We start from the raw sequence: 24,761 nt of genomic DNA, 5'->3' as shown, positions 1-24,761 counted from the left end.
ACAGAAACTATCTTCACAAATACTTTTTTGCATCTATTGACAAATTTAAATTTAAACTTAAATTTAAATTTAAACTTAAATTTAATTTTTAAATTTAAATTTTTTCTTCATCTATTAGTAAGATAAGTTAATTAATAGACTTCCTAATATCAAATCATATGAACAGGATAAATCCTACTTAGTCCAATTAAAAAATAGATCATTACTGGATTTCATTTACTAATATTTTATTTATAATTTTTGTGTCCATATTCATAAATGAGACAACCAATTTTCCTTCTTCTAATGTTCTAATCTGGATTAATATTAAGGTAACAATAACCTGATAAAATGAGTGAAGAAGCATTCCCTTTGTTTTTTTCCTACTCTCTAAATAATCAGTACACAAAGGAAATTATCTGTTCTTTAAAGACTAGATAGAAATTGTAAAGCCATCTGTACCCAATTTTAGTGGCAGATTTTTTTGAACTATTATTCAATTTCATTAATGCTAATAATCTATTTATATTTTCTATTTCTTCCTGAATCATTTTTGATAAGATATATTTTTCTTGGAAATTTTCTTTTGTCTAAGTTTTCAAATAGTATTTTCCATAGTATTATGGTTCTTTATGTAAAAGAAAAGGGATGGATTTGCTCCTGATTTGTCTTCTTCTTATCCTGTGGCTCTTGAGGTCAAAGGTAAAAGGATAAATGACATTCTTAATCATACAAGTTTCTATTTAATTAAGTACCTACTTAATTATAAATAGTTTACATATATTCCTCACGATTAACTTTGCATAGGAGGTACTATTATTACCCTCACTTTACAGAGGAGGAAATTAGTCCAGAGAGGTGAAGGAACTTGCCCAAGGATACACAGAAAGCAAAGGACAGTTCCAGAAATCAAACCCATGCCTGAGTGACTGCAAATAGCGGCTTTTCCTACGATGCTGCCTCTCCTATGCCTGAAGTGAACTGAGGCTTTCCTGCCTACAGAGGAAGGTCTATGATCACAGATTAATGAACATCATTTACAAGGCAATGGAAGGGATGTAAACAGATATCCATGTCACCAGTGCCAGCCTGTTCAGTATCCCTGAAAGGCCCTGCTCCATAAAAAAATAAAGGTATAGTAACAATACTTCAAGGAAACACCAAAATATTACTGTAGTCATCAACGGTAAGTAGATTATGTAAGGGTGGAATTTTATTTACTGAGTCCTATTTTCCAATGAATACTTTAATACTCAGGAAAACCCAAGACACTATTTTTTTTTTAAAGTAGACTAAAAATTCCTCAAAGCAGTGAATGACTCCACACTCTCCCTCACAGGCTACCTGCCCTTAGAATGGAGCCAGGCATGTGGCAGGAACTTAAGTGAGCATTAGAAAACCCAGAGGAGAAACAAACAAACAAACAAACCCAGAGGAGGGGCGCCTGAATGGCTCAGTGGGTTAAGCCTCTGCTTTCGGCTCAGGTCATGATCCTGGGGCTCAGGTCATGATCCGGGGGTTCTGGGATCAAGCCCTGCATTGGGTTCTCTGCTAGGCAGGGAGCCTGTTTCCCTCTCTCTCTCTGCCTGCTGCTCTGCCTACTTGTGATCTCTCTGTCAAATATACAAATAAAATCTTAAAAAAAAAAAAAAAGCAACCCTAAAGGAAAGGGCACCTGGGTGGCTTTGTTGGTCTGATTCTTTCTTGATTTTGGCTCAGATCACGATCTCAGGGCTGTGAGATCCAGCCCCACATCTGGCTCTGGGCTCAGCACAAAGTCTGCTTGAGATTCTGTCTCTAACCCTCTCCCTTGCTCACATGCTCTTTCTCTCTCTCTGAAATAAATGAATCTTTAAAAAAAAAAAAAAAAAAAAGACCAGCAAGAAACACATCAAAATAGTAAGCAATGTGTCTTTAGGACATGGAATGAATGAGCCACCTTTTCCTTTTTTCCATGCTCCTTTAGTTTCCAAAGTTTCCGTGTTATATTACTTTTAATCATTGGGAAGAAAATGGGTTCATTTTAGGAAAAATATTAGGAAGGCAATCCCAATATTGATTTCTTTTTCTCCAAGTAGACCTCATTCTTCCAACTTGGGGTCTTCAGAAGAGTAACTAAGGATAGGGGCTGGGGGGTTGGTGGACTCCCTAAGGGCACCTGGGGTGGTACAACAAAGCTGTAGGACTTGCCTGCCTGAACATCTCTGGGAAGTCATAGACGTAGGTGGTGCCCAGGGACTGGGCCTGGAATCGCTTGGCCTGAAGCAGATCCTTGGTGACATAGGGAGTGTTGATCAGCATCCCGTGCTGGGGTCCCTGTTTGTCACCAAAGGAGTGAAACATGATCTGGAAAGGAAAACAGAAAAACAGAGTAAAGGAGGGAACTTTCCGAGAAGCATATTCTTGTCCCTTTTAATCCTACTCTCCTCAATGAAAATGTGGTGGAAGGAAGCAAATCATGTCACATCACATGACAAAGTAAGTGCCTCACAGAGCTAATCTTTTCTCTGCCACTGTGGGCAACCAGAACAAGAAGGGAGCATAGCTCCAAAAATGTGACTATCATAGTACTTTACACACACACACACACACACACACACAAAACCAAACATGAGTGCACAAATACTGGTGAGATCTGAATAAAGTCCCCATTTGAGTTAATAGTACTGTACCAATGTCAATTTCCTATTTTAACAAGGTCCCGCGGTTATGTTGTTGTTATTGGGGGAAGTCAGGTGAAAGGTACATGGGAACTCTCTGGAGCATCTTTTTTCCTTCTGTACTATTTTTCTAACTTCCTGAGTCTTTAATCATTTAAAGAGTTATATATTTAAAAATGGAAGTCAACAGGATGTTTGATTCAGTTGACAAACATGTGTTCTTAAACATGGTTGGGGAAAAGACACCCATTTCCTGAGTGAACTGACCTAGGAGCTGCATTATAATTAACCATGGTATTCCACATCTTTTCCCAAATATGGTCCTAAAACAAATTAAACTTGAGATCGATTCTCCTTCCCAGAGGAATGAACAACTGGGATTCAGAAGCTAACATTTATTGTAAACTCAGAGGAGCTATCCCAACCCATCATGGCTGGCATGACAGCCACCAAGTAGCATTTTAGCCTGTGTCTTGCTCTCAGGAGCAGATTTTCTCTGCCTCTGCTCTGACTTGGATTATCTGTGGCACCCCTGCCCCAGCCTCCCAGTCTTACATTTCCAGATCTGGGGTCGGTGACTTCTTTGTAGAGGCTGATGTCCAGGTAGTAGCCTGACTCATTGGTGATGAACAGGCGGATGGGAACAGCATTGCCAGCGGTGGTCTGGCGGATGTTGATCTTGACCTCAGCCTGCAGCACACGGAGTTTCCACAGCCGACTGCCATAGCGCATAACCATGGAACGCACGGACTCCTCAATCTGCCCCAAATGACAGCAATTCCGATCTCAGGGCCCATTCTGTGCATACTTGTAATAAATAGTTCTAGCACTGATAATATGGGAACGATGACATACGCTGAACGCAAAATACCAGGACACAGTACGTATCCAACAACTATTAGCCAATAATAACCAGAGTTGCCATGCTAAGCATGTCAGGAGCATCATCTCCTTTCATCCTCATAATTACATGGAGAGGCCAGCACTTTTATACTCTGGTGACAGACGGAGGCTGGTAAGCGAGAGAGTTACTGTGCCTACGTTACATCATGTTTACCTCCACCATGAAGCCCAAATGTTTGCATTTTCTCTTCTGGGAACTATGTGGGTTGGTGGAGTTGGGGCATCAGCATGGGCTCTGTGCTGATGACCCAAGACTTCTTTAACCATCATCAACCCTGCCTACTCATGAAGAACCAGCCATAGGAGAATGGTTCTCTTCCCCCTTCCCTCCCACATGCACTCCCCCAAGAGCCAGGAACCAGGGATGACATTTTGTTTTGCAAGACACTTTGGGCATGCATGTCATCCTAAAATGGAAGTATGCTGTCCATGGAGGGTGACCATCAGAACAGGGATGGTCCTAAGGGTGGTGGCAAAAATATGGCCCTGGAATTAAATGACAGAAGGCTGTCCACCCAGAGCAATGGAGGCTCAAACATGCACATGTGTGTCCCAGAACTTAGAGGTCTTGAGAGCAAGGAGACAAGACACCAAAGCAGCAAGGCATGTCAAGTGCCATAGGCCCCTGTAAGAGCTGAACGCAGAACTTCCCCAGAGGCGTGACCTTGGAGGGGTCCATGATGACGGTGGGCACGAAGTTCAGGAAGATATGGTTGCAGTCAGTGCGCACGTTGGTGTTGTTGAAAGCCACCTCCAGCTCATCCATGGCCTCCAGGAGCAGACGCTCACCCTCGTTCTGCAGGTACTCAAAGGAGGCTTCCTGCCAAATTTGGGGGGGGGGGGACAGAGCATAAAAGAAGAGGCCCATGGCTAGAAACAGAGCCTCAGAGAGAACAGAAAGAGGAAAGCATTTCCCCTCCTTCAGAAAGTGTGGCAGAAGAGAAGGGTAGAGCCCTACCTCCAAGACTTTTAATAGTCTATTATAGTTATACCTCCAAGATATTTACCAAGTTTTGCATTTTCTGTATTGGGACGCTCTGACCACTGGGCCTTCCTGACACTGGAGGGACTGCCCCTCCCAGGGTGGCCAATTCCTAGAGATAGTAAACGACTCACCCCTGAGTGTGGTTTTCACAGGCAAACAAGCAAATCCAGAGCACACACCTCCTCTCTGGGCTTCTCAGGTCCCAGGTCACTATCCACCTGCCCTACTCACCCCAGGCCCAGGTACCAGATACCTAGAGACAGCCCCTGAGCTCCAGAACCCACTGAAATTATTCAGACTAGCCAATCCCAAGCATGGCTATCCTGCCTCACTGGTTGTTCTTTCCTGCAGAAACCACAACAAAGACTCTTACCCCATTTCCCTCTCCTCCCCTGCCTCCCCACCACCCCACGTGGTGGGGGATGGGATGATATGCCCCCTCCTCTTGGAATCTGAGAGTGACAATCTTTTTGGTGGCAACTGTCTTCCGACCTGTTAGTAAGTACAGGCCTTATTGTACCTGAAAATAATAAAACCCATTAAAATATCTCATTGGCTGAGGTCACCAAATACTGACATTAGCTTCACATCCATCAGTAGAGGATTTGGGAAAAAAAATTATACACAAGGTAGGTACATCCATGCAAGGACAGAGAATGAAATCAATCATCTCCATTACCACGCGAGATGAGAGCTACAAGGATCTGACTAGAAGGGGCACCTGGGTGTCTCCTGGGTTAAGCATCTGCCTTCAGCTCAGGTCATGATCCCAGAGTCCTGGGATCCAGTCTGAAAGTCAGGATCCCTGCTCAGCAGGGTGTCTGCTTCTCCTTCTGCTCCTTCCCCTACTCATGCTTGCATTCACACACTCTTCCTCTGAAATAAATCAAATCTTTAAAAAACAAACAAACAAACAAACAAACAGAATTCACTGTGGGGCACCTGGGTAGTTCAGTTGGTTAAGCATCTGCCTTCAGCTCGGGTCATGATCCTGGGGTCCTGGGATGGAGTCCCACATCGGGCTCCCTGCTCAGCAGGGAGTCTCCTTGTCCCTCTCCCTCTGCTCCTCCCCTCTGTTCATGCTCTTTGTCTCTCTCCCAAATAAATAAATAAAATCTTAAAAAAAAAAAAAGTAGCTCTCAATACTGTTTGAAAAGTCCACAATATAATCATAGGTAATGTGTCTGAATGCAAGAAACAATGAAAAGTGATCATGGCACTCAATAAGCAGATACAAGAAACTCCTTTAATACACTGGTATCTCTCTTCTCAACTCCCTTCTCATGCAGACAGATCCGTGGGACACAAGAAGCATGTCCATGTGCTGCCAGCCGGGACACGCACAGAAACCACTTTGCTGTCAGTCTCCCCTGTGCCGGCCAGACAGGGGTCACAAGGGCACACCCCACGATCCCCAGTACAGAGCGGGGACTCAGTGAAGAGCAGGCCGGCAGACGAGTGAGCAGACGTGTGAGCGGCTCAGAGGGAGAAAGAAGTGTTCGGTGGCATCTTACCTTTGTAATGAGGTCCGAGTGCCTGATGATGGCGCGGATGAAGAACCTGTAATCTGTCACTTCTGCCCCTTCTTTCACTTTGGCGGCGCCCAGGTACAGGTGCATCTTGTGGTTGGCGCAGGGCACTGCGGTAAGATCGAAGCTGCGCATCCGACTGAGTTCCAGCTGGTAGGCCAGGGCAGGCTCCAGGTGACGGTAAATGCGATCTTCTGCAAACTGCAGGGCCAGCCAGGGCGCGGAGACAGACAGACACACAGACACACACCGAATGGGATCCTGGGCTGTGTGCCTGCTGGGTCCGTGCCCTGTCTTACAGACCGCCTGTGTTTATGGCTTGCGCACCAGGGCGGGCAGCCTTCATCACCTCACCTGTGAGCAACCCCAGGGCTCGGGGATTTGGGGTTTGGGAAGGTCCAGAGGAGAGCCTCAAGCCCCGAGGGTCCTGCACACGCTGGCCTGAGCCTCTTGGCTCCCGGGTGAGCCTACCTAGCCCCCAGCACCTGCCAGAACAACCAGCCTCTGCTCATCACAACAAAGAAGTGTTGTGATGAAGAACCTCTCAAGAAGCACCAGAAGCACCTCTCAGAAGCACCTCTCAAGAAGTCACTAAGTGCCGGTTTCTCTGTGGAGACGGGTCCCCCAAAGGAAGCGACAGACAGTGCTGGAGACCAAAGTGGAGAGAAAATAAAGACCTTCACCAAAGGACGGGTCTGAATTAGAACTGAAAGGCTTTGGATAAATTCAACTACAAGCTACTGAAGAGGATGGAGTCTAGAGTCTGCGTTGGGAAGAAGCCCACCTGTTCTAAAGCAGGGACTAGCAAAGCTTTTCTTAAAGGGCCAGAGAGGGAACGTTATGAGGCTGGTAGGCCATACAGTCGGTCACAGCCATGCCATCTCTGCCATCGGCACAAGAAAGCCACAGCAGACCACAGCAGATCAAGCAGGTGTGGCTGCATCCCAAGCAAACTTTGTTTATAAAAATAGGGACCCTGGGGCGCCTGGGTGGCTCAGTGGGTTAAGCCGCTGCCTTCGGCTCAGGTCATGATCTCAGGGTCCTGGGATCGAGTCCCGTATCGGGCTCTCTGCTCGGCGGGGAGCCCGCTTCCCTCTCTCTGCCTGCCTCTCCGTCTACTTGTGATTTCTCTCTGTCAAATAAATAAAATCTTTAAAAAAAAAAAAAATAGGGACCCAGTCTGCAAGAACATAAGAAAATGAGGTTGGGGGAGCCATCTGAGAACAAAAGTGATCCGGATGAGGAAGACACCAGAGTGAAGGCCAAAAGGATGGGAATTCTGGGGTCCCATTGAGCTCCACAGGGAAACACAATCCCAGAGGAAGGCTGGCAGCTACACATCAGTTACGTGTTCTAGAATACAGGGGTACCTTAAGGACTGGGGACTATACTCTTCCTGAAGAGCAAAGACGTCAGGGAAGTGAGAACAGTACCACTGCTCTATGTCATACCTCATCTCTTGCTCTAAACGTGAAAAACTTGGGAAATTCTTTCTGCAAAAGAAATCCATACAAAAAAACTATGAAATCAACTCAGATTCATTTAAATATACTTGTAAATATAATTATATAAATATAATTTGATATACTTGTTTTGTAATTTTTTTTTTAACCATAACCCATCTGCTTCTAGCATGAATCATTCGGAAAGCCTTCTCTTTTTCAGCAATTGCTCTCTTCCACCCCCATTGACAGAGTAATCACCAAATCAACAGTAGTGAGTCTTGAGGAATGTTATACATTATAGGGTCGTACTGAGAATCGTACTGACCTCTTGGGCAATCAGGAATGTGATTCTTCGGAGTCCATAATCCACAAGGATGTTTTTCTGCATTAAAAACCAAACACACAATGGAATAGTACCTAGCTACAAAAAGACATGAAGTACAGATACAAGTTTCAACATGGCTGAATCTTGAAAACACAATGCTGACTCAAAGACACCAGTCACAAAAGACTCATGTCACAGGATTCCATTTACATGAAATATCCAGAATGGCAGATCCAACAAAGACAGAAAGTAGATTCGTGGCTGCCTAGGGCAGTGGGGAGGGTGGTGGACTGAGGGAAAACGCCGAGTGATTGCTAATGGGTTTTCTTTTTGGAGGTGGTGTTGGTAAAAATATACTAAAATATATTTATCATGATGATGATTACATGACTGTATGCATATGCCAAAAAGCACTGAATTGTGTACTTCTAATGGCTGACTCAGTGGAGCATGCAATTCTTGTTCGTTGTGAGTTCAAGCCCCACAGTGGATGTGGAGGTGACTTAAAAATAAAATCTTTAAAAGAAAAAGATGAGGGATGCTTGGGTGACTTAGCTGGTTAAGCAACTGCCTTTGGCTCAGGTCATGATTCTGGAGTCCCAGGATCGAGTCCCACATCATGCTCCCTGCTCAGTGGGGAGTTTGCTTCTCTCTCTGCCCCTCCCCCTCTCATGCTCACACACACTCTCTCTCTCTTTTTCAAATAAATAAAAATTTAAAAAAAGTTTTTAAAAAGATGAGTTAAAAAAGCCCAAAAAAGTACACACTGTATGATTGCATTTATACAACATTCGAGAACAGTTGAGACTAATCTATGTTGTTAAAACTTAGGCTACGGGTCAGTTGTCTCTGGAAAGGAAGAGAGGAGGACATTCACTTTTTGATCTGCATGCTGGTTACACTTGGGAATTCACTATGAAAATTCATCAGGCTGTACTTTTACAATTTGTACACATTTTCCATACATTGAACTTTAATAGGAAAGTACTCAAGAAGGGCAAAAAATTATTTTTAGGTAATCCCTAAACAAAATAAATATTTTTTAAAGATTTTATTTATTTATTTGACAGAGAGAGACAGTGAAAGAAGGAACGCAAGCAGGGGAAGTAGGAGAGGGAGAAGCAGGCTTTCCACTGAGAGAGCCCCTGATGCGGGGCTCGATCCCAGGACCCTGGGATCATGACCTGAGCAGAAGGCAGATGCTTAACAACTGAGCCACCCAGGTGTCCCCAAAATAAATATTATCATATATAATATCATGGGGAAAGAAAAACCCAAAAGACAAGGAAATATGGTTCTTGCTTAACTTGTCCACACAGTAAGGAAAATTATTAGGGGAAATGAGTAGTCTTAGCCCATTTCAGAAAGACGTTAAGTAGACAAACAAAAGAACACTTAATGGAATGTGGGTTGCAAAGAGAACAGAATAACCACTAAATGAAAAGGGTTTGAATGAGGGGAAACCAGCCTAGTTATGGGGAGCCTCAATCATTTGTTCTCAACTAAGGATGTGTATCAATGTGTGGGTGTGTGTGGGAATATATATGAATGTGTGTATGGGAGAATATGTATGTAGGTATCTACTTAATGTAAAAAAATTTAAATACAAGAGCAATATGTAACATTAAAAGTCCTTCCCCTAGCAGGTGTATATCTTACAGCTCTCCTCTCTTTGGTATGTTATATGTATATTACATACTTTTGTACAGAAGCACATACGTTCAATCTAGTTCTTGGATACCTTCCTGGGCTGGAATTTAGAGGGCGACTTCTTCATCCATGCTTGGGGAATCCTCAGGGCCTATACTTTCCGCAGGTGAGTCTGGCATCCCTCCCACTGCTCTCTCCAGGTAAGAAACACCAACTTTCTTGAGCATCATTTGATTTGGTTTATAGGGTAGGATGAGCCCCAACAACCCAAATGTCATCTTATCTATACTGTGGGATGCCAAGTGTCAACCCAGTAAGGACACCAGCTAGGTCAAGAAGAAACCTGCGGAAGGGAAATATGCCAGTATCTTCATCCTGGGACTGGATGGTAGGGGTGTGGGTTTTGTTTTCAGATTTGCCTGTGCCTTAAACATTTACTACAGTGAACATCATTACCTTGTTGATTAATCAAGTCATGTCTAAGTAAATCATGACAATAGTGTTCCTAAGCTTTCAAGGTATTACCTATGACTCAGCATCATTCACCATCTCCTGCCCAGGAATTACGAGGCCAGGTCCTCTGAGGGATGCCAAGTCGGAGGAGGTAAGAGATGTCCCTCCCATCTGGATAATACGGAGGGTACAACCAATGCACAGGTAAATAAACTAATAACAACTGAAAATGTCCAACTGTTCTTGAAGTTGAGACCGACTCAGGAGGACTAACATTCAGACCTGGTAGATCTGATTAATTTAAGAGTTAGAAATCTCAGCATCCTATTTTACAGATGGGAAAACTAAGGATCAGAGAGGTACAGTAACCTGCCTGAGGTCACACAGTACCTCCCCACTGTTTGCACTACCTAGGCTTGCCAAGCTGTTCCATATCTGTTTGCAGCTGAGGTCCTTGAGCATACGTAAGAGCCGACCCTCCTCTGGGGGTGAAAATATATGCTGGCAGTGTCCATATGTTTATGTAAGAACAGGTTCTTTGCATATAGGGCAGTCAGTATAAATGACTCTAAAGATTTTGAATTTTGGGGGCGCCTGGGTGGCTCAGTGGGTTAAGCCGCTGCCTTTGGTTCAGGTCATGATCTCGGGGTCCTGGAATTGAGTCCCGCATCAGGCTCTCTGCTCAGCAGGGAGCCTGCTTCCTCCTCTCTCTCTCTGTCTGCCTCTCTGCCTACTTGTGATCTCTGTCAAATAAATAAATAAAATCTTAAAAAAAAAAAGAAATACCTTTAAAAAAATGATTTTGAATTTTGGGGGGTTATTTCAACAAAAACATTCCCCCCCAACTATGTATTCTATGTATTGAATATGTCCTCAAAGTGGTATATATTCTACCTCATTTCATCATTCATTGCCCTCTTTCCTGGCTAAGTGGTATATAGCTGACCCTTGAACAACGTGGGGGTCAGGGGTGCCGACCCCCTGCACAGTTAAAAATCCATGTACAACTTTGGACTCCCCAAGAACTTAACTATGAATATCCTACCATTGACTAGAAACCTTACCAATAACATAAACAGTCCATAATTGTTGCATGTTATACGTATTATATACTATAGTCTTACAACAAAATAAGCCGATAAAAAGAGGTAGTATTAAGAAAATTACAAGGAAGAGAAAATACATGTGGAACACTGTACTGTATGTCGGAAAAAAATCTGGGTATGAGTACACCTGCCTAGTTCAATCCATGTTGTTCAAGGTTCAAGTATATATATATGTATGTATGTGTATATATATATATATATATATATATATATTTTTTTTTTTTTTTTTTTTTAAGAGAGAGAGTAGGGTAGGGAGGGGGCTTTGGCAGAGGGAGAGGGAGAAAGAGAATCTTAAGCAGGCTCCACACCCAGCCTCGAGCCCAACATGGAGCTTGATCCCACAACCCTGAGATCATGACCTGAGTTGGACACTGAACCGACTGAGCCGCCCAGGTGCCCCTATGCATTGTCTTTTAATCATCACAACCCCTGAGGAGAGAGAAATGCTGCCCCCATGTTATTGGAGAAGAAGCTAAGGCTCTACCAAGTTCACCCACTTCCGCCCAAGGTTATAAGCTCTGAGGAGTAGTGGGGCTAGGCTGGGAAGCCAGGTCTGTGACCCTGAAGCACCCAGCAGGACTCAGGCGCATAGGACCCCTCGCCACAACAGCCCCTCCTTCCTCCTCCAGTGACGCAGAACCAGAGGCATGCCCAGCACACCTTGGACTGTACGAACGTCCGGAAAATCGGCACCAGCTCCTCATCTTCCAGGTGGTCCGCGTGCTGGATGGCCACGTTGAGGATGTGGATTGGCTCTTCTCTGAGGTTCTGGGAGAGCAAAACAAAGGCAGGTGGTAGAAGGACTCGGGGACCCCAGACTGCCCCCTCCTCAGCATGGGCTCCCTGCTCAGACACTGACCTTGCTGTCTTCCTCACAGTACAGGGAAGTGCAGGCCTTGCTGAGGAGGGGGGCTTCCTGGGGCACATTGGCAAAGCAGAAGATGACTTCATCAAAATTCCTGGAGGTGCAGGGTAGAGAGGTAGGGCTGAGGGTCTGCTGCCCCGTGATGTCGAAGGTCAGGATTTTGCTCCGGGCAGATGAGAGACTTGGGTCCTCGCTCCTTCCCACCCACTGCTCTCTGAGCCCATCCAGCTCTGTGCAGAGCTCACGGGGGTCCTGACCAGGTCCAAGGCACCATAGATGGGGTCTTTTCCCAAAAGGGAAGAAGGAACCTATGTGATCTGAGATTGTGAATAAAAGGAAGTCCTGTGCTCTGGAACCTCAGGTGGGTTCCCCCTGTGCCTCTGTGCCCCTGCCTCCCATCAGGTGGGCTCCCCTGTCCCCTTGTCCCCCATCAGGCCAGGACACCCTTGCTGTTCATCTCCCCAAATGAACTAAGACTGCTATGGAGTTGCACAATAAGATAATCCAAACACAATGCACAACACAGAGGAACAGGTTGGGGGAACGGGCAGTAATAATAGGACTGACTGCTGACATTTATTGAGCATGTCACTTAGACCTTAACCACACTTTATTATGATTAATTTTTTAAGTAGGCTCCACACCCAATGTGGGGCTTGAACTCAGGACCCTAAGGTCAAGAGTCACATGCTATTCTCACTGAGTCAGCCAGGCACCCCTCCCCTGTAACTATACTTTAAATACAATATTTAATATACACTATCTCATTTAATTTTCCTGGTGATCCTATAAAGTAGATCCTTCTCTTACCGCTATTATAACGATGGGAAAACTAAGGCACAGAGAGGAAGTAATTTGCTCAGAGTCTCACAGCATGGAAGCGCACAGCCAGGCAACCTATACAAACAAACAGGTGGGGGCCAGGGGAAGCCCTGCTCAGTGTGTTGAGAGACTAGGCCACTCTGGGTACCTTACAAAGTCCTCAAATCTCCTGAAGGCGACCATGGCCCCCATCCGCTGGCACGGTGGGGAGAAGCCGCTGTCCATGAAGAGCTCGGTGCTGTGCCTCAGCAGATCGGGGTTGGTGATGCTGATGGGCGCGGCCATCCTATGGGGGGACCAGAAGAGGGGAATGAAGCAGCTGCTTGAAGATCTGGCCCCAAGAGCTGTTCCTGTCCAGAAGCTTCAGAGAGCCAGACTAGCACGAGAGCCCGCCCACAGCAGGACGGAAGATTGTGGGTGGAAGGAATGGGGTCTGGGTCTGAGGAGTCGTGTCTGGTTGCTCAGGACCTGGTAAAGCCTAAGAGCTCCACAAGCGAATGATGATGGATGAACGACATGCATCCACACAAGTCCAGCCTCAACGAGGTCCCAGAGCAAGCCCAGATCGTGGACTCAGCCACAGAGAAGGAACACACTTAGTGCCCATCTCTCCCAGACAGCCCAGCACCGGGCGGCTGGCTGAAAGGGCAGGTCACATGCCAGTGCCTCCACCCCTGTCAAACCTACTCCTGGGACAGGGTCAGAAACCGAACCTGGCCCCTTGACCAGCAGCCCATTAGAGCTTAGCTGGTCTCTGCCCCCAGGACTGGCTGCTCACCAGCAGCAAAGAGAAACGGGTCCCCTGGAACTGTGACAATTGGGCCCTGGAATCAAGTGAAAGAGGAACTGTTCATCAGATGGGGTTCAGAAGAAAGTCAAAGAGCAAGCCCAGCACCGCTCTCCTGAAAAGGGGACCCGTTTACAAGGTTGCCCCTTGGCTGGTGTCTGGGAGCTTGCGGAGGGTCCCCGCCACTCCCTAAATGAGAAGAGGCTCACTGTGCCCAAAATGTCTATGCTGAGCACCAGCTTTCTTTCTGGAGTCTGGGATTTGGGAGTATGCTGGGCCGAGGGTGCGTACACGACCAGCTCCCTGTGAAAACCCTGGGCACAGAGTCTCTATCCAGCTGCCGGACAACTGCACACAGGTCATCACAACTCATTGCTGGGGGTTGAAGGGCATCCTCCATGACTCCCCTGGGAAGGACTCTTGGAAGCTTGCACCAGGTATCCTCCAGACTTCCTCCCCCACCCACATCCCCCGCAACCATGACCCATTCTCTCTTGCTGACTGTTCCTCGATTTGCTTCATGTTCTTTCACTGGAACAAGTCCCAGCTGGACACATCCTGAGCCCTGTAAGTCTTCTTAGTGAATCCTCAAATACTGGGTACTCTTGGAGATCCATGACCCAGGTCGGGGGAGGCCTCTGTGACTTCCTGCTGGGCACCCCTGAACTCACCATCGAGGCCCACGCCCTGCTCCTGGACAGCTAAATGCAGAGTAGCAAACTGGCAGGTAGCATGGACTGAGTTCAGCCCATAGATTGACTTGGATCCCTGCAGCATTTTTAATATATTCTGACACATTAATTACCTATTCATAATGAAGTTGAAGAATTTCATTTATTTTTTAAAGTCTAGATGTCCTGCTTCTCTCATGGGGGGAAAAATAAGGGAAGATTTGGTCTGGCTGGCCATTTGCCAGGAACTAGAACAGCATCCCCCCCAGGTAGGGCCATAACTCTCCAGGTCCTGCCTCCCAGCCAGACTCCCAATACCGTGGGCCTGGCCCTAAGGCCTGGCACGCAGCTCTCCTGGCCTCCAGCCCAACCTCCCTGGACTGGTCCCCTGAGTCAATTCACAGGGGGTCCGGTGCTATAGCCTGGCCCTGCTGGGAGGTGGGACTTCACTTGTCATGGCCCTTCCTGGAGGCCCTGAAGAGTGGCATTTGGTGGCAACAGCAGGCCTGAAGACACAGGCCTGGAGCAAGCTTCTGGTACTCCCAGCCAACAGCACAGCAAGGACCTGAGATGGTCAGGGAATCCCTCCAGGGTCCTCAGTGTCTGTGTGGGTCAAAATAGGACCCTGGACCCATATTGGTCACAACCAATAACCCAAATATGTGTGTAAGTTCCTCCTAAGAAACAAGGGCTAACTGACCCACAGGTTTCTGGAGAACTACCTTCCTATCCTAACCGGGTTGAACTGCTAAGACAACAGAATCAAGGAAAGAACAGAATGTCTCCTCACTGGCAGACAGTTTCAAAAGCCCTTGTACCACACCTCCCACAGTCCCCCAAATGATTCCAAGGCCACACACAATTCGTCTCCTTTTCTCTCAACTGGACAAAATAGCATGATCTTTTTTTCCTTTTTTTTTTTTTTTTTAAATAAGAAGGGTGGGGCGCCTGGGTGGCCATGGGACCAAAGTCCCATGCCTCTGGTTCAAGACATGATCCCAGGGTCCTGGGATGGAGCCCCGCACCGGGCTCCCTACTCAGCGGGAAGCCTGCTTCTCCTTCTCCCACTCCCCCTGCTTATATTCCCTCTCTCCATGTCTGTCTCTGTCAAATAAATAAATAAAAATCTTTTTTTTTTTTTTTTTTTTTTTTTTTTTTTTTTAAAGATTTTATTTATTTATTTGACAGAGAGAGATCACAAGCAGGCAGAGAGGCAGGCAGAGAGAGAGGAGGAAGCAGGCTCCCTGCTGAGCAGAGAGCCCGATGTGGGACTCGATCCCAGCACCCTGAGATCATGACCTGAGCCGAAGGCAGCGGCTTAACCCACTGAGCCACCCAGGCGCCCAAATAAATAAAAATCTTTAAGAAATAAAACAAAAGGAGAACCTGGGTGGCTCAGTGTGTTAAAGCCTTTGCCTTTGGCTCAGGTCATGATCCCAGGGTCCTGGGATCAAGCTCTGCTAGGCAGGGAGCCTGTTTCCCTTCCTCTCTCTCTGCCTCTCTCTGCCTACTTGTGATCTCTCTGTCAAATAAATAAATAAAATCTTTAAAAAAATAAAAATAAAAAAAAAACAAAATAAGAGTAAAAATAAATGACATAAAAATAAATAAACAGTGTATATAAAAGGAGGTCTTCAGGGGGAAGCAGTTTGTTTCTTCATCCATAACAGAGTAACACCCTTCTTCTTAAAAGCAGTGGAAAGAAAAACATGCTTTGAAACCCCAAGAGATCCAAATATTCCCCACTTCAAGAAATCATGAATCCTGCTGCCCATAGAGAGACAAAATCTGATTAAGTCAATACCCAAATCATGATGAGACCATCCTAGCCACAAGCCAGGCCTGTGGGGACCCCAGGAGAGCCAGAGCCAGAGGAGTGAGGAAGAGGGAAAGGGAAGGCTCCCAATCCCAGGGAGAGGTGTTTGCTTTAGCTGAAGGTAACACACTCTACCTGACCAGAATGGTACTTCAGGTCCTGAAATAAGATGGATTAAAAAAACGGAAAGTGAGAGAACAGCACAGGCACACCAGGGTGACCCCAACTGAGAACATTTTAGGGATCCAGACAGGCCAACACACTTGCCCCAGCTGGTGGCTCCAGAGGACCTGCAGGGGCTATGGAGGGCACTCCAATGGAAGAGGCATGTGGCTCAGATCCCTACCCCACGTGAATGAGCACTAGGCCCACACCAAGGGAAGGCCCAGGGCTCCTTGTGTGTCAAATGGAGACAACAACACATTTTTGGCCAACAGATGGCGAGGACTGAATGATATAGAGCATGGAAGCATTTAGCATGGTGGCCGACCAACAACGTGCCATCGGGCAGTAACAAGCATAGCGATCATCATCACAGGGGACCCGGATGCTCACCAACTTTCTACATGCCAGACACTGCCCTAAATGCCATGTGCATCATATCTCATGGTTTAGGAAAGCACTGTCCAACGGAACTTTCGATGGTGACAGAATATTCTAGAATAGCAATATCCAATATGGCAGCCACAAACCACATGCGGCTGCTGAGCTTTTTCAGTGTGGCTTGCATGACTGAGGAGCCGAATTATTTTTTTTCTTTTTCAACCTAAAAAAAGATCTGCTAACTTTTTTTTTTAATTTTTATAATTTTTTTTCTTTTTGTAATTTTTTATAAACATATAATATATTTTTATCCCCAGGGGTACAGGTCTGTGAATCGCCAGGTTTACACACTTCACAGCACTCACCATAGCACATACCCTCCCCAATGTCCATAACCATAACCCTGATTGTCTTCCCCAGACGTAATTGCTGGGTCCCTCCAGAGCCAGGACTATGGGGCTTAGGGAGAAAAGGAAAACACACGACCTCTGAGTTCACACCACTCCATACCTGTTTGGGTGGGAGGAGGGCAACATGAACTGGAACTCCACCACGCAGGTGCCATCTGGGAGCTCCCGGTGCTGCAAACTGTTTAACTCATAGGCAATGTAGCCCCGTCGCACATAAACCTAATAAGGCAGAAGAACAGAAGACATTCTCACAGAGGGCACTGCAGGGTGCCCGCAAAACCCACTGAAGTTCAGGCCGGAGGGATCCAGAAATCATCTCTAAGTGATCCCCAAGCAGAAGCAAAGAACAAATCTGCCCACATTTTACATTACTTTTCTTTGCCAAGGGCTAGATGGTAAATGTTTTAGGTTTTGTGGGATATCTGTCTCTATCCCAGCTATTCAGTTTTGTTGCTGCAGCCTGGAAACAGCCAAGGACAATATGTACGTGAAGGGGCCACCTGGGTTCCAATAAAACTTTATTTACAAAACAAGCAGTGGGCCACATGTGGCCCACAGGCTATGGTCCGCCAATTCCTTCTCTAGAATGGAATATTCTAGAGAAGGTGCCACCGGAGAGAAATGTAACATAGTCACATGTGCAATTTTAATTTTCAATCTTCTAGTTAGCCACTTCACAAAAAGGCAACAGGTGATTATCAGTTTAATAGTATACTTGATTTCATCCCCAATAACCAAATGTCATATCATCTTGACATAGACTCAGTACAAAAAAGTGTTGATACAGTAGCAATTCTTTCTCCATACAAAGTCTTTGGAATCCGGTGGGTACTGTATACTCAGAGCATAGCTCAACTCAGACCCATTGCATTTCAAGCCCTCACTAGCCACAATGTGGCCAGTGGCCGCCATATTGGACAGCACAGTTCCAGAGGTTAGACGGGAGTCTTTTAATTGAATAAGGAATATAAGAATTGTGTAGCAAGAGTTCACATAGCAGACCTAACTACTATCCTTTAAAACACCCTTGGCTGGCCTCTGAGAAATTGGATTTGGGAGGGTTCCCATTATTCTCCGATAAGAATGGTTCATGGCAGCTTAGTTGTACAAAGAGTGATTTTATGTTGAACATGCACTTTCTTTCTGGGAATTTAATATTTTGTTACATACTAGGACCAGCCCCCAGGAAAACCCCTGGGGCACTGAGTCTCTGAGCCTCATTTCAAATATGTTGTCATGGGGTTCCTGGGGGCTCAGTTGGTTAAGTACCTTAGGCTCAGGTCATGATCCCAGGGTCCTGGGATCAAGCCCGCATTGGGCTCCCTGTTCAGTGGTGAGTCTGCTAGTCCTCCTTTTCCCTCTGTCCATCCCCTCCCTCATGCTCTCGCTCTCTCTAAAGTAAACAAATGAGATCTTAAAAGAAGGAAAAATCACATGTTGTCACAATTCATTCCTTGAAGAATCTAAAGTGCCTACAGGACCACTGTCAACTTGTACTTGGTTTCCTCTGGATGTCACCCCACGCACTTTGTCCCTCAGCTGATTGTGCTCTGTGTCTTTTCACTGTAACAAATCAGCCATGAGCATGGCTGTCTGCTGAGGCCTGTGAGTCTTCCTAGTGACTCATCGGACCTGGGGCTGGTCTCAGGGACACCCACACATTTAGAGCACAAACGAAACTCCACACATCTCAGTAGACCAAGTAAAACTGTAATGTTCACAATGCTCATCTTGAGTCGTGGAGAAAAGGCTGGATTGTGTTCAATCAACCTGCCAAACAAAGGGACAGGATGCTCAAAGAGATCTGGAAAGTTCTCCAACAGAAAAAAAAGGGGGTGGGGATTTAGCACTCAAAGCAAAGAAGGTGGGCTGCTGCCTTCCATCTGACATAGGGTTGCCCCTCAAATAGGACAGGTGCTTGGACACATCAGATGCTTACTCATCTATCTTCAAATAACCCTGTGAGGTAGGTATTACTGCCCCTACTGTGGTGTGAGAAGCTAAACGTCCAGAGAAGGCAGGCAACTGGGCAGAGGTCACACAGCTCATACCCTGGCACAGCTTGCTCCCACCGACTGGAGCCTCTTTGTTCTTTCTCTCCAATTCTGACTTGCTCTGAATGCCTGCTTTCATATCACTTTCTCATCCAAGTTGGAGCTGACCCTCCCTGTCAGGTTCTATCTGCTGTCTGCTTCTCAGGGTGACAGCTGCATTCCCACTGCAACCTTATCATGTGGTAAAGAAGAAAGCACTTAGCACGTGTCTCTCCCCAAACCAGAGAGAAGCTGCCTTAGGGCACACTGGCTGTTCCCTGGTTTATCCTCAGCGCCCAGCACACAGTGGGTCTCAATATAGTTGAACATTGGAAAGAGGGGGGGAAAGGCACTGATGAGCGCTACTGGGTCTCACTCCTAGAAACACGGAGATCTGAAGAGTTGCTTTTTTTTTTTTTTTAAATTTGACAGAGAGAGAGATCACAAGTAGGCAGAGAGGCAGGCAGGGGGGCGGGGGGGAGCAGGCTCCTGCTAAGCAGAAAGCCTGATGTGGGGCCCGATCCCAGGACCCCAGGATCCCTGGAGGCAGAGGGTTTAACCCACTGAGCCACCCAGGCGTCCCTGAAAAGGATTCTTTGAGCTGAAACCAGGCAGGAGGGAAAGACTGCAAGCCAAGGAGACTCTGGGGCTGTGACATGTTCGCAAGCCCCAAACGGTCCCCATGGAGACCCAGTACCAGGATGGGTGACCCATAGGGTCTACAAAGGTGGCAGAAGAGGGAGTGGGGGCCATAGGGGACAGAGACTCCAAGATCAGAGGGTTGGAGTGTTGCTGGTCGCTCCCTTCTCTGCCCCATCACAGCGGGAGGTCACCTGAAATTGTCACCTAGGTTCCTCCCAGGTTTTCTGGTTCCCAGCAGAAGAGTCTTCAAAAGGTATGTAATACAGGGAGTCAGGGAGTCAGCACAGAGGCCTGTGCTCTTGGTGGCTAGTATTTAGAAGTGACCTGCCGAGATGAGGACGAGATGGCATAGGAAGTAACCGGGATTATCAGCAAGGACTCTGGACTGGGACCTCGTGTGAGTCCTGGGCTTGCCATTCCCCAGCTGTGAGACCTTGAGCAAGTGGCTCCACTACTCTGAGCTTCAGTTTCCTTCCCTGGAAGATGGGTGTAGCAACAGTCCCTACCTCGTGGAGAGGAGGACAGGATCCCACACTTGAGGTACGTGGCCCAGGGTCAGGCGCATGGCCGGCAGGCAGTGGGTGCAAGAACTGGTATTTTGGGGATGGATGCTGTGGGGCCTCCCTCCTACTTACCTCCAAGGATGCCATGCAGACGACTTTATTAGCATGGTAGAAGAAAGTGGGCAGGACATCAAATATGGTCGTTTCAGAGAGTATTAGTTTCTAGGGGATGGGAAGAGAAGGAAGGGAAACATGAGCGAGTTTCAACCACGAGTCAGATGAATGGAGGGACAGGGCAGGGAAGGGACACCCATAGTGGTTTTATCAACAAAACGCTGCCAGCGTGCAGCATTGATCAACAGTTCTGGGAGGAGAGCACCTAAGGTTCCCCGTCCAGAGGTGGAGAGGGTGGCTGGAGGTTTGCCAATGATCCAAAGGTGTGGGGTGGGGGAGCCCAAAAGATGAAGCCATGACCTAGCCATGCGAGTGTGCATGGTTTCCAGTGAACTCCACAACACCTGGGTTTTTAAAATGGCCCTTCCTGGGGGAGACTTGCTGCCCGATACCCTGTCCATCCTACACGACTGGACCTCTCCCAGAGTCTCCCTGAAGCCCCCTCAGGCAGCCCCAGCCACATGGGGCTAAAGCATTAGTGTTTCCAACTGTGTGCTGAACCCAGGTACGGGCGCACTGAGGGCACGGGGAGCGCATCTCCCAGACGCCCCACCCAGGCCACAGTGGGTGCTCTGGAAGGGGCGCTGAGGGCGGCGGCCTCACCTTGAGGTTTTCTGGGCAGAACTGGTGGCCATACATGTCGATGGCAGACAGGAAAATGGACTCCACCTGGTTGTGCCTCAGCTCGTAGGACGGGAGGTGGGAGGCGATCAGGACCTGCAGTGGGTGGGGACGGGGAAGCCAACCTTACAGGGGAGAAGCCAAGGGCCAGGCCCCAACATGGGTCACAGAATGGCAGCAGAGGGGCTGTGCCCTGTGAAGGACGGGAGAGGGGAGGGACGGCAGCCCATGACCCTACCTGTCTGGCTCTGAGGGCCACTTTGCAATGCTCGCTCTTGCTCAGCTGAGTGAGCTCGATGAGGATGGAGGTCAGCTCTTCCGACAGGGAAGGGTCTGGACCACAGAGCTCATCCTTGGGGGGACAAAGACAGAATCCAAATGGCTTTCCTCTGCCAGAATGAAACAAGCCAGCACTTGCCCTCAGCTGGGGGGTGCAGGTACCCCAACAAGCCAGATGGCTCCTCAGCTCTCTGGGCATCCCTGGCACAGCCTGATAATCACGCCCATGCCCAAAACACCCGTTTGGATGAAAAATACAATTAAGTCTTTACCTACATCACTATTAATAACCAGCTGTTATCAGGCAAGCAACTCCACACTTGACATTCATTTTCCCAAACCTGCCCACCCTTCTGAGGAGTTACGATATGATTCCCATTTTACAGATGAGGAAACTGAGGCTCAGAAGCAGTGTGCCCTGCCTTCAGGCCACAAAGCATGGGCAAAGCCGAGCTATATCCAAACCCCGGTCTGTTTTGTCCTCAAGGCTTCTAACTCTTTCCTGCCTGACTTAAGGGTTTGACAGTTTCAGAGAACAGTGAGGAGGGGGACTAGAGTTGGGTACAAACAAGAGTAAGGTTCACATGGGATGCTCTAGTGAGGGTGGTAAGCCACCCTCTGGGAGTCCCTAGGGGGAGAATTCTGGAGACGTCAAGGGCAGCTTCTTACAGGAAAGAGGATTTGGAGTTGCAGAAGAGGATTTGGAGTTGCAGAAGAGGTAGAGGGACTGTGGTTCCCATGAGCATCCCTCCTCCCACTTTGGAACAAGGGACCTTTTGGTTAGACACCAGAGGGCTATAAGCACCTGGACTTCCCGAAATGCAAGCAGGGCTTGGGAAGGGCTCAGAGCAGGTGCTCCCCAATACCTGCTAAAGATATAACAATGACTTGCTGGGAATGTGAACACTCCAGCAACACGCCCCCACCCCTGCCCCAGCCCAGACTATTCTCCAAGAAGTCACCAGATGGGGGGACCATGGGTCCTTTCTTCTACACCTGCCTCCACATTTCCCTAATTAGAATGAGCCTGTTCTATTTTCATAATCAGAACATTTGTAACGCATTAATATTTCACACTTGTACACAAACACACAAGCCTATTTGTGCTAAAGAAATCACATAGTTATTTGAAACTTTCTCTCCCTTCCCCAGTATGATTTGCTTTAGAAACTAAGTCCCCTCAAAGACTCAAACAATTTCATTTCCAAGTAAATATTCAATTAACAAGTATTTCCGTTAAGTCTCCTAGGCACCAGATACCATCAAATGCAAAGAACTCATCATTTTCAACAAATGGAACCAAGAGAGCCAAAAGAATAAGTGATCTTGCCACACATTCCCCAAACCACACCTGGTACATCTTCAGCCCCCTTCACTGAGAAGCCCCAAGCAAGTGTCCTAGTTCTCTGGTCTGGGGCCCCCTCCACCAGGCTGTCCTCTGGTGTACACAATTTTTAGCACTCTCCTGCCCAGAAGAGAGTCAGTATGTACACAAAGAGTAACGAATAGCAGGATAACCCACAGCTCTCATCCCTGGCCTTTAAATGGCGAGCAGATGCTAACAGAAAACAGGCATACCTTGCTTTACAAACACTCAGCTGAAAAAACCTCTGTCCAGGGGAGGTATTTTGCAAAGCATTATATACAATTTTAGCAGTGGCCTTCCCTGCAGGGTGGACATCTCTTTAGGCATAAGTTCCCAATCATGGCTGCATGCTGCAATCCCTTGGAAAGCCCTCCCCCCAATTTAATTTTGAATAATTTCAAAAACTACATAAGAATTAAGGATCAGTTGGGGCTCCTGGGGGCTCAGTTGGTTGAGCATCCTACTCTTGATTTCTTCTCAGACCATGATCTCAGGGTCCTGGAATCGAGCCCTTGGTTGGGCTCCACATCCAGCGGGGAGTCTGCTTGAGGATTCTCCCCCATTCTCTCTTCCTCCACCCCACCCCCCCCAACACTCTCTCTAAAATAAAAAACAAAATTTAAACAAAATTAAGGATAAATACATTGAAAATCCTATACTGATAATCTAGATTCACCAACTGCTACTTTTACTACTATTATCACATCTACTTTTTCTCTGGTAAGCACGCACACGCACACACATACGCACACATGTGCACACATATATGTTTTCTTTCTTTGAAAGTCAGTTACAGACACCATGATCCTTCCCACTAAGATTGTACCTCAAGAAAAAAGATCTCTTAGCTAACTAAAGAGCTATTAAAACACCCAAGAAATGGAACATTAAACTGATAATATATAACATACAGCTTACATTTGAGTTTCCCATTGGGAAAGCTTTCAAAAAGTATTAATGCCTGGCCCACATCCCCAGAAAGCCTGATTTAACTGACCAGGGTAGGGCCTGGGCATCTGTGTCTTTAAAGCTCCCCTCACCTACCCCGGGAGATTCTCATACAGCTAGGATTAAGAGATCCTCATGTTACCCTAGATTTCAAAATGATTCTTTACAAAAATATCAGTATTTATGAATCCATCTTGTTAGGGTGTTAACTATCCTATAGGCCCAACCCCAAATCTGTCCCACTGCCTATCTTTGTAAATAAAGTTTTATTGGCACACAGCCATACTCATTCACTTATAGATTGTCTATGACTTCTTTCATGCTACGACAGCAGAGCTGAGTTGTTGCAACACAGGCTGTGTGGTTCCCAAGATTAAAATATTTACTATCTTTATAAAAAACAAAACAAAACAAAACAAAACAAAAAAAAACCCTTCCAGCCCCTTCTTGCTATAAGTCAAGTCTACCTCTCTCTTAATCTCTCTTACTATCTGCGGAGTCTACATTTTCCAAGGGGGCCATCAGGAACCATATCAAGGAAAAACATCTTTACCTATAACAGACGCTAATTATCATCTAGTAGGAAGAGAAATAAGAGCAAAGAAACTCTACGCTTCTCCAACAAGGGAAAATAAAAATCCTCCCACAAGACTCAGAATCCAATTATTGCCTAGTAACTCACTACTCTGGGGCCAGGCCATGGGTTCAAATCCCAGCTCTGCATTTAGAAGGTGGGCACCCTTGGGAAAGTGACTACTTCAACTCCGTGCTCTGCCAAAGCGAGTCAGAACAGGACATGCATTGCTTGCTGTGAGAATTAAATTAGTATTTGTAAAGCATGTTAGGAGTGCTGGGTGCCTGGTAGGTGCTTTGTGTGAATCATGATCTCCTGCAGTGACTCAAAAATCCCATCCCCTGCCTGGTTTTATAAACAAAGCTTCATTGGGACACAGCCACATCCATGTGTTTACATTGCACAAGGTCAGGACTGAGCCAGTATGAACCAGCAAAAGCTAGAATATTTATACTCTGGCCCTTTCCAGAATGTCTGTGGCCGCCAAGCCACTCCCACAGTGAGTACAGGGTGCCCTTTCTTGCTTACGATCAACATGATCACCAGCTGGTTCTTCTTGGCCACCTGTGCGTGGGAAAAGATGCAGTCCAGCACCTGGGACATGTCTGGCTTCAGCTGCTCCCTGAGGTTGATCACACACTTGTCATAGTGAGCTAGAGGGAGACAAAGGGG

General features: G+C 46.8%; 1 protein-coding gene across 2 annotated transcripts in view; it reads right to left on the bottom strand.

Annotated features, from left to right (window-relative positions):
• Positions 1–24,761, bottom strand: part of ACACB (acetyl-CoA carboxylase beta) — a 125,820-nt gene that overhangs the window by 23,926 nt on the left and 77,133 nt on the right. For both annotated transcript variants that reach the window (XM_059408634.1, XM_059408635.1), the window contains 14 exons: positions 24,618–24,742; positions 21,161–21,274; positions 20,905–21,018; positions 20,260–20,349; positions 17,050–17,168; positions 12,871–13,008; positions 11,895–11,994; positions 11,696–11,803; positions 7,827–7,883; positions 7,508–7,549; positions 6,042–6,257; positions 4,207–4,362; positions 3,195–3,398; positions 2,170–2,325 (listed from right to left, as the gene is read on the bottom strand). In XM_059408634.1, the coding sequence (XP_059264617.1) occupies positions 2,170–2,325; positions 3,195–3,398; positions 4,207–4,362; positions 6,042–6,257; positions 7,508–7,549; positions 7,827–7,883; positions 11,696–11,803; positions 11,895–11,994; positions 12,871–13,008; positions 17,050–17,168; positions 20,260–20,349; positions 20,905–21,018; positions 21,161–21,274; positions 24,618–24,742 (1,739 nt within the window). The remainder of the gene's footprint in view (positions 1–2,169; positions 2,326–3,194; positions 3,399–4,206; positions 4,363–6,041; positions 6,258–7,507; positions 7,550–7,826; positions 7,884–11,695; positions 11,804–11,894; positions 11,995–12,870; positions 13,009–17,049; positions 17,169–20,259; positions 20,350–20,904; positions 21,019–21,160; positions 21,275–24,617; positions 24,743–24,761) is intronic.

The sequence above is a fragment of the Mustela nigripes genome, chromosome 8 (assembly GCF_022355385.1).
Source record: "Mustela nigripes isolate SB6536 chromosome 8, MUSNIG.SB6536, whole genome shotgun sequence".
Taxonomy (NCBI): domain Eukaryota; kingdom Metazoa; phylum Chordata; class Mammalia; order Carnivora; family Mustelidae; genus Mustela; species Mustela nigripes.
This window is presented reverse-complemented; position numbering and strand designations above follow the sequence as displayed.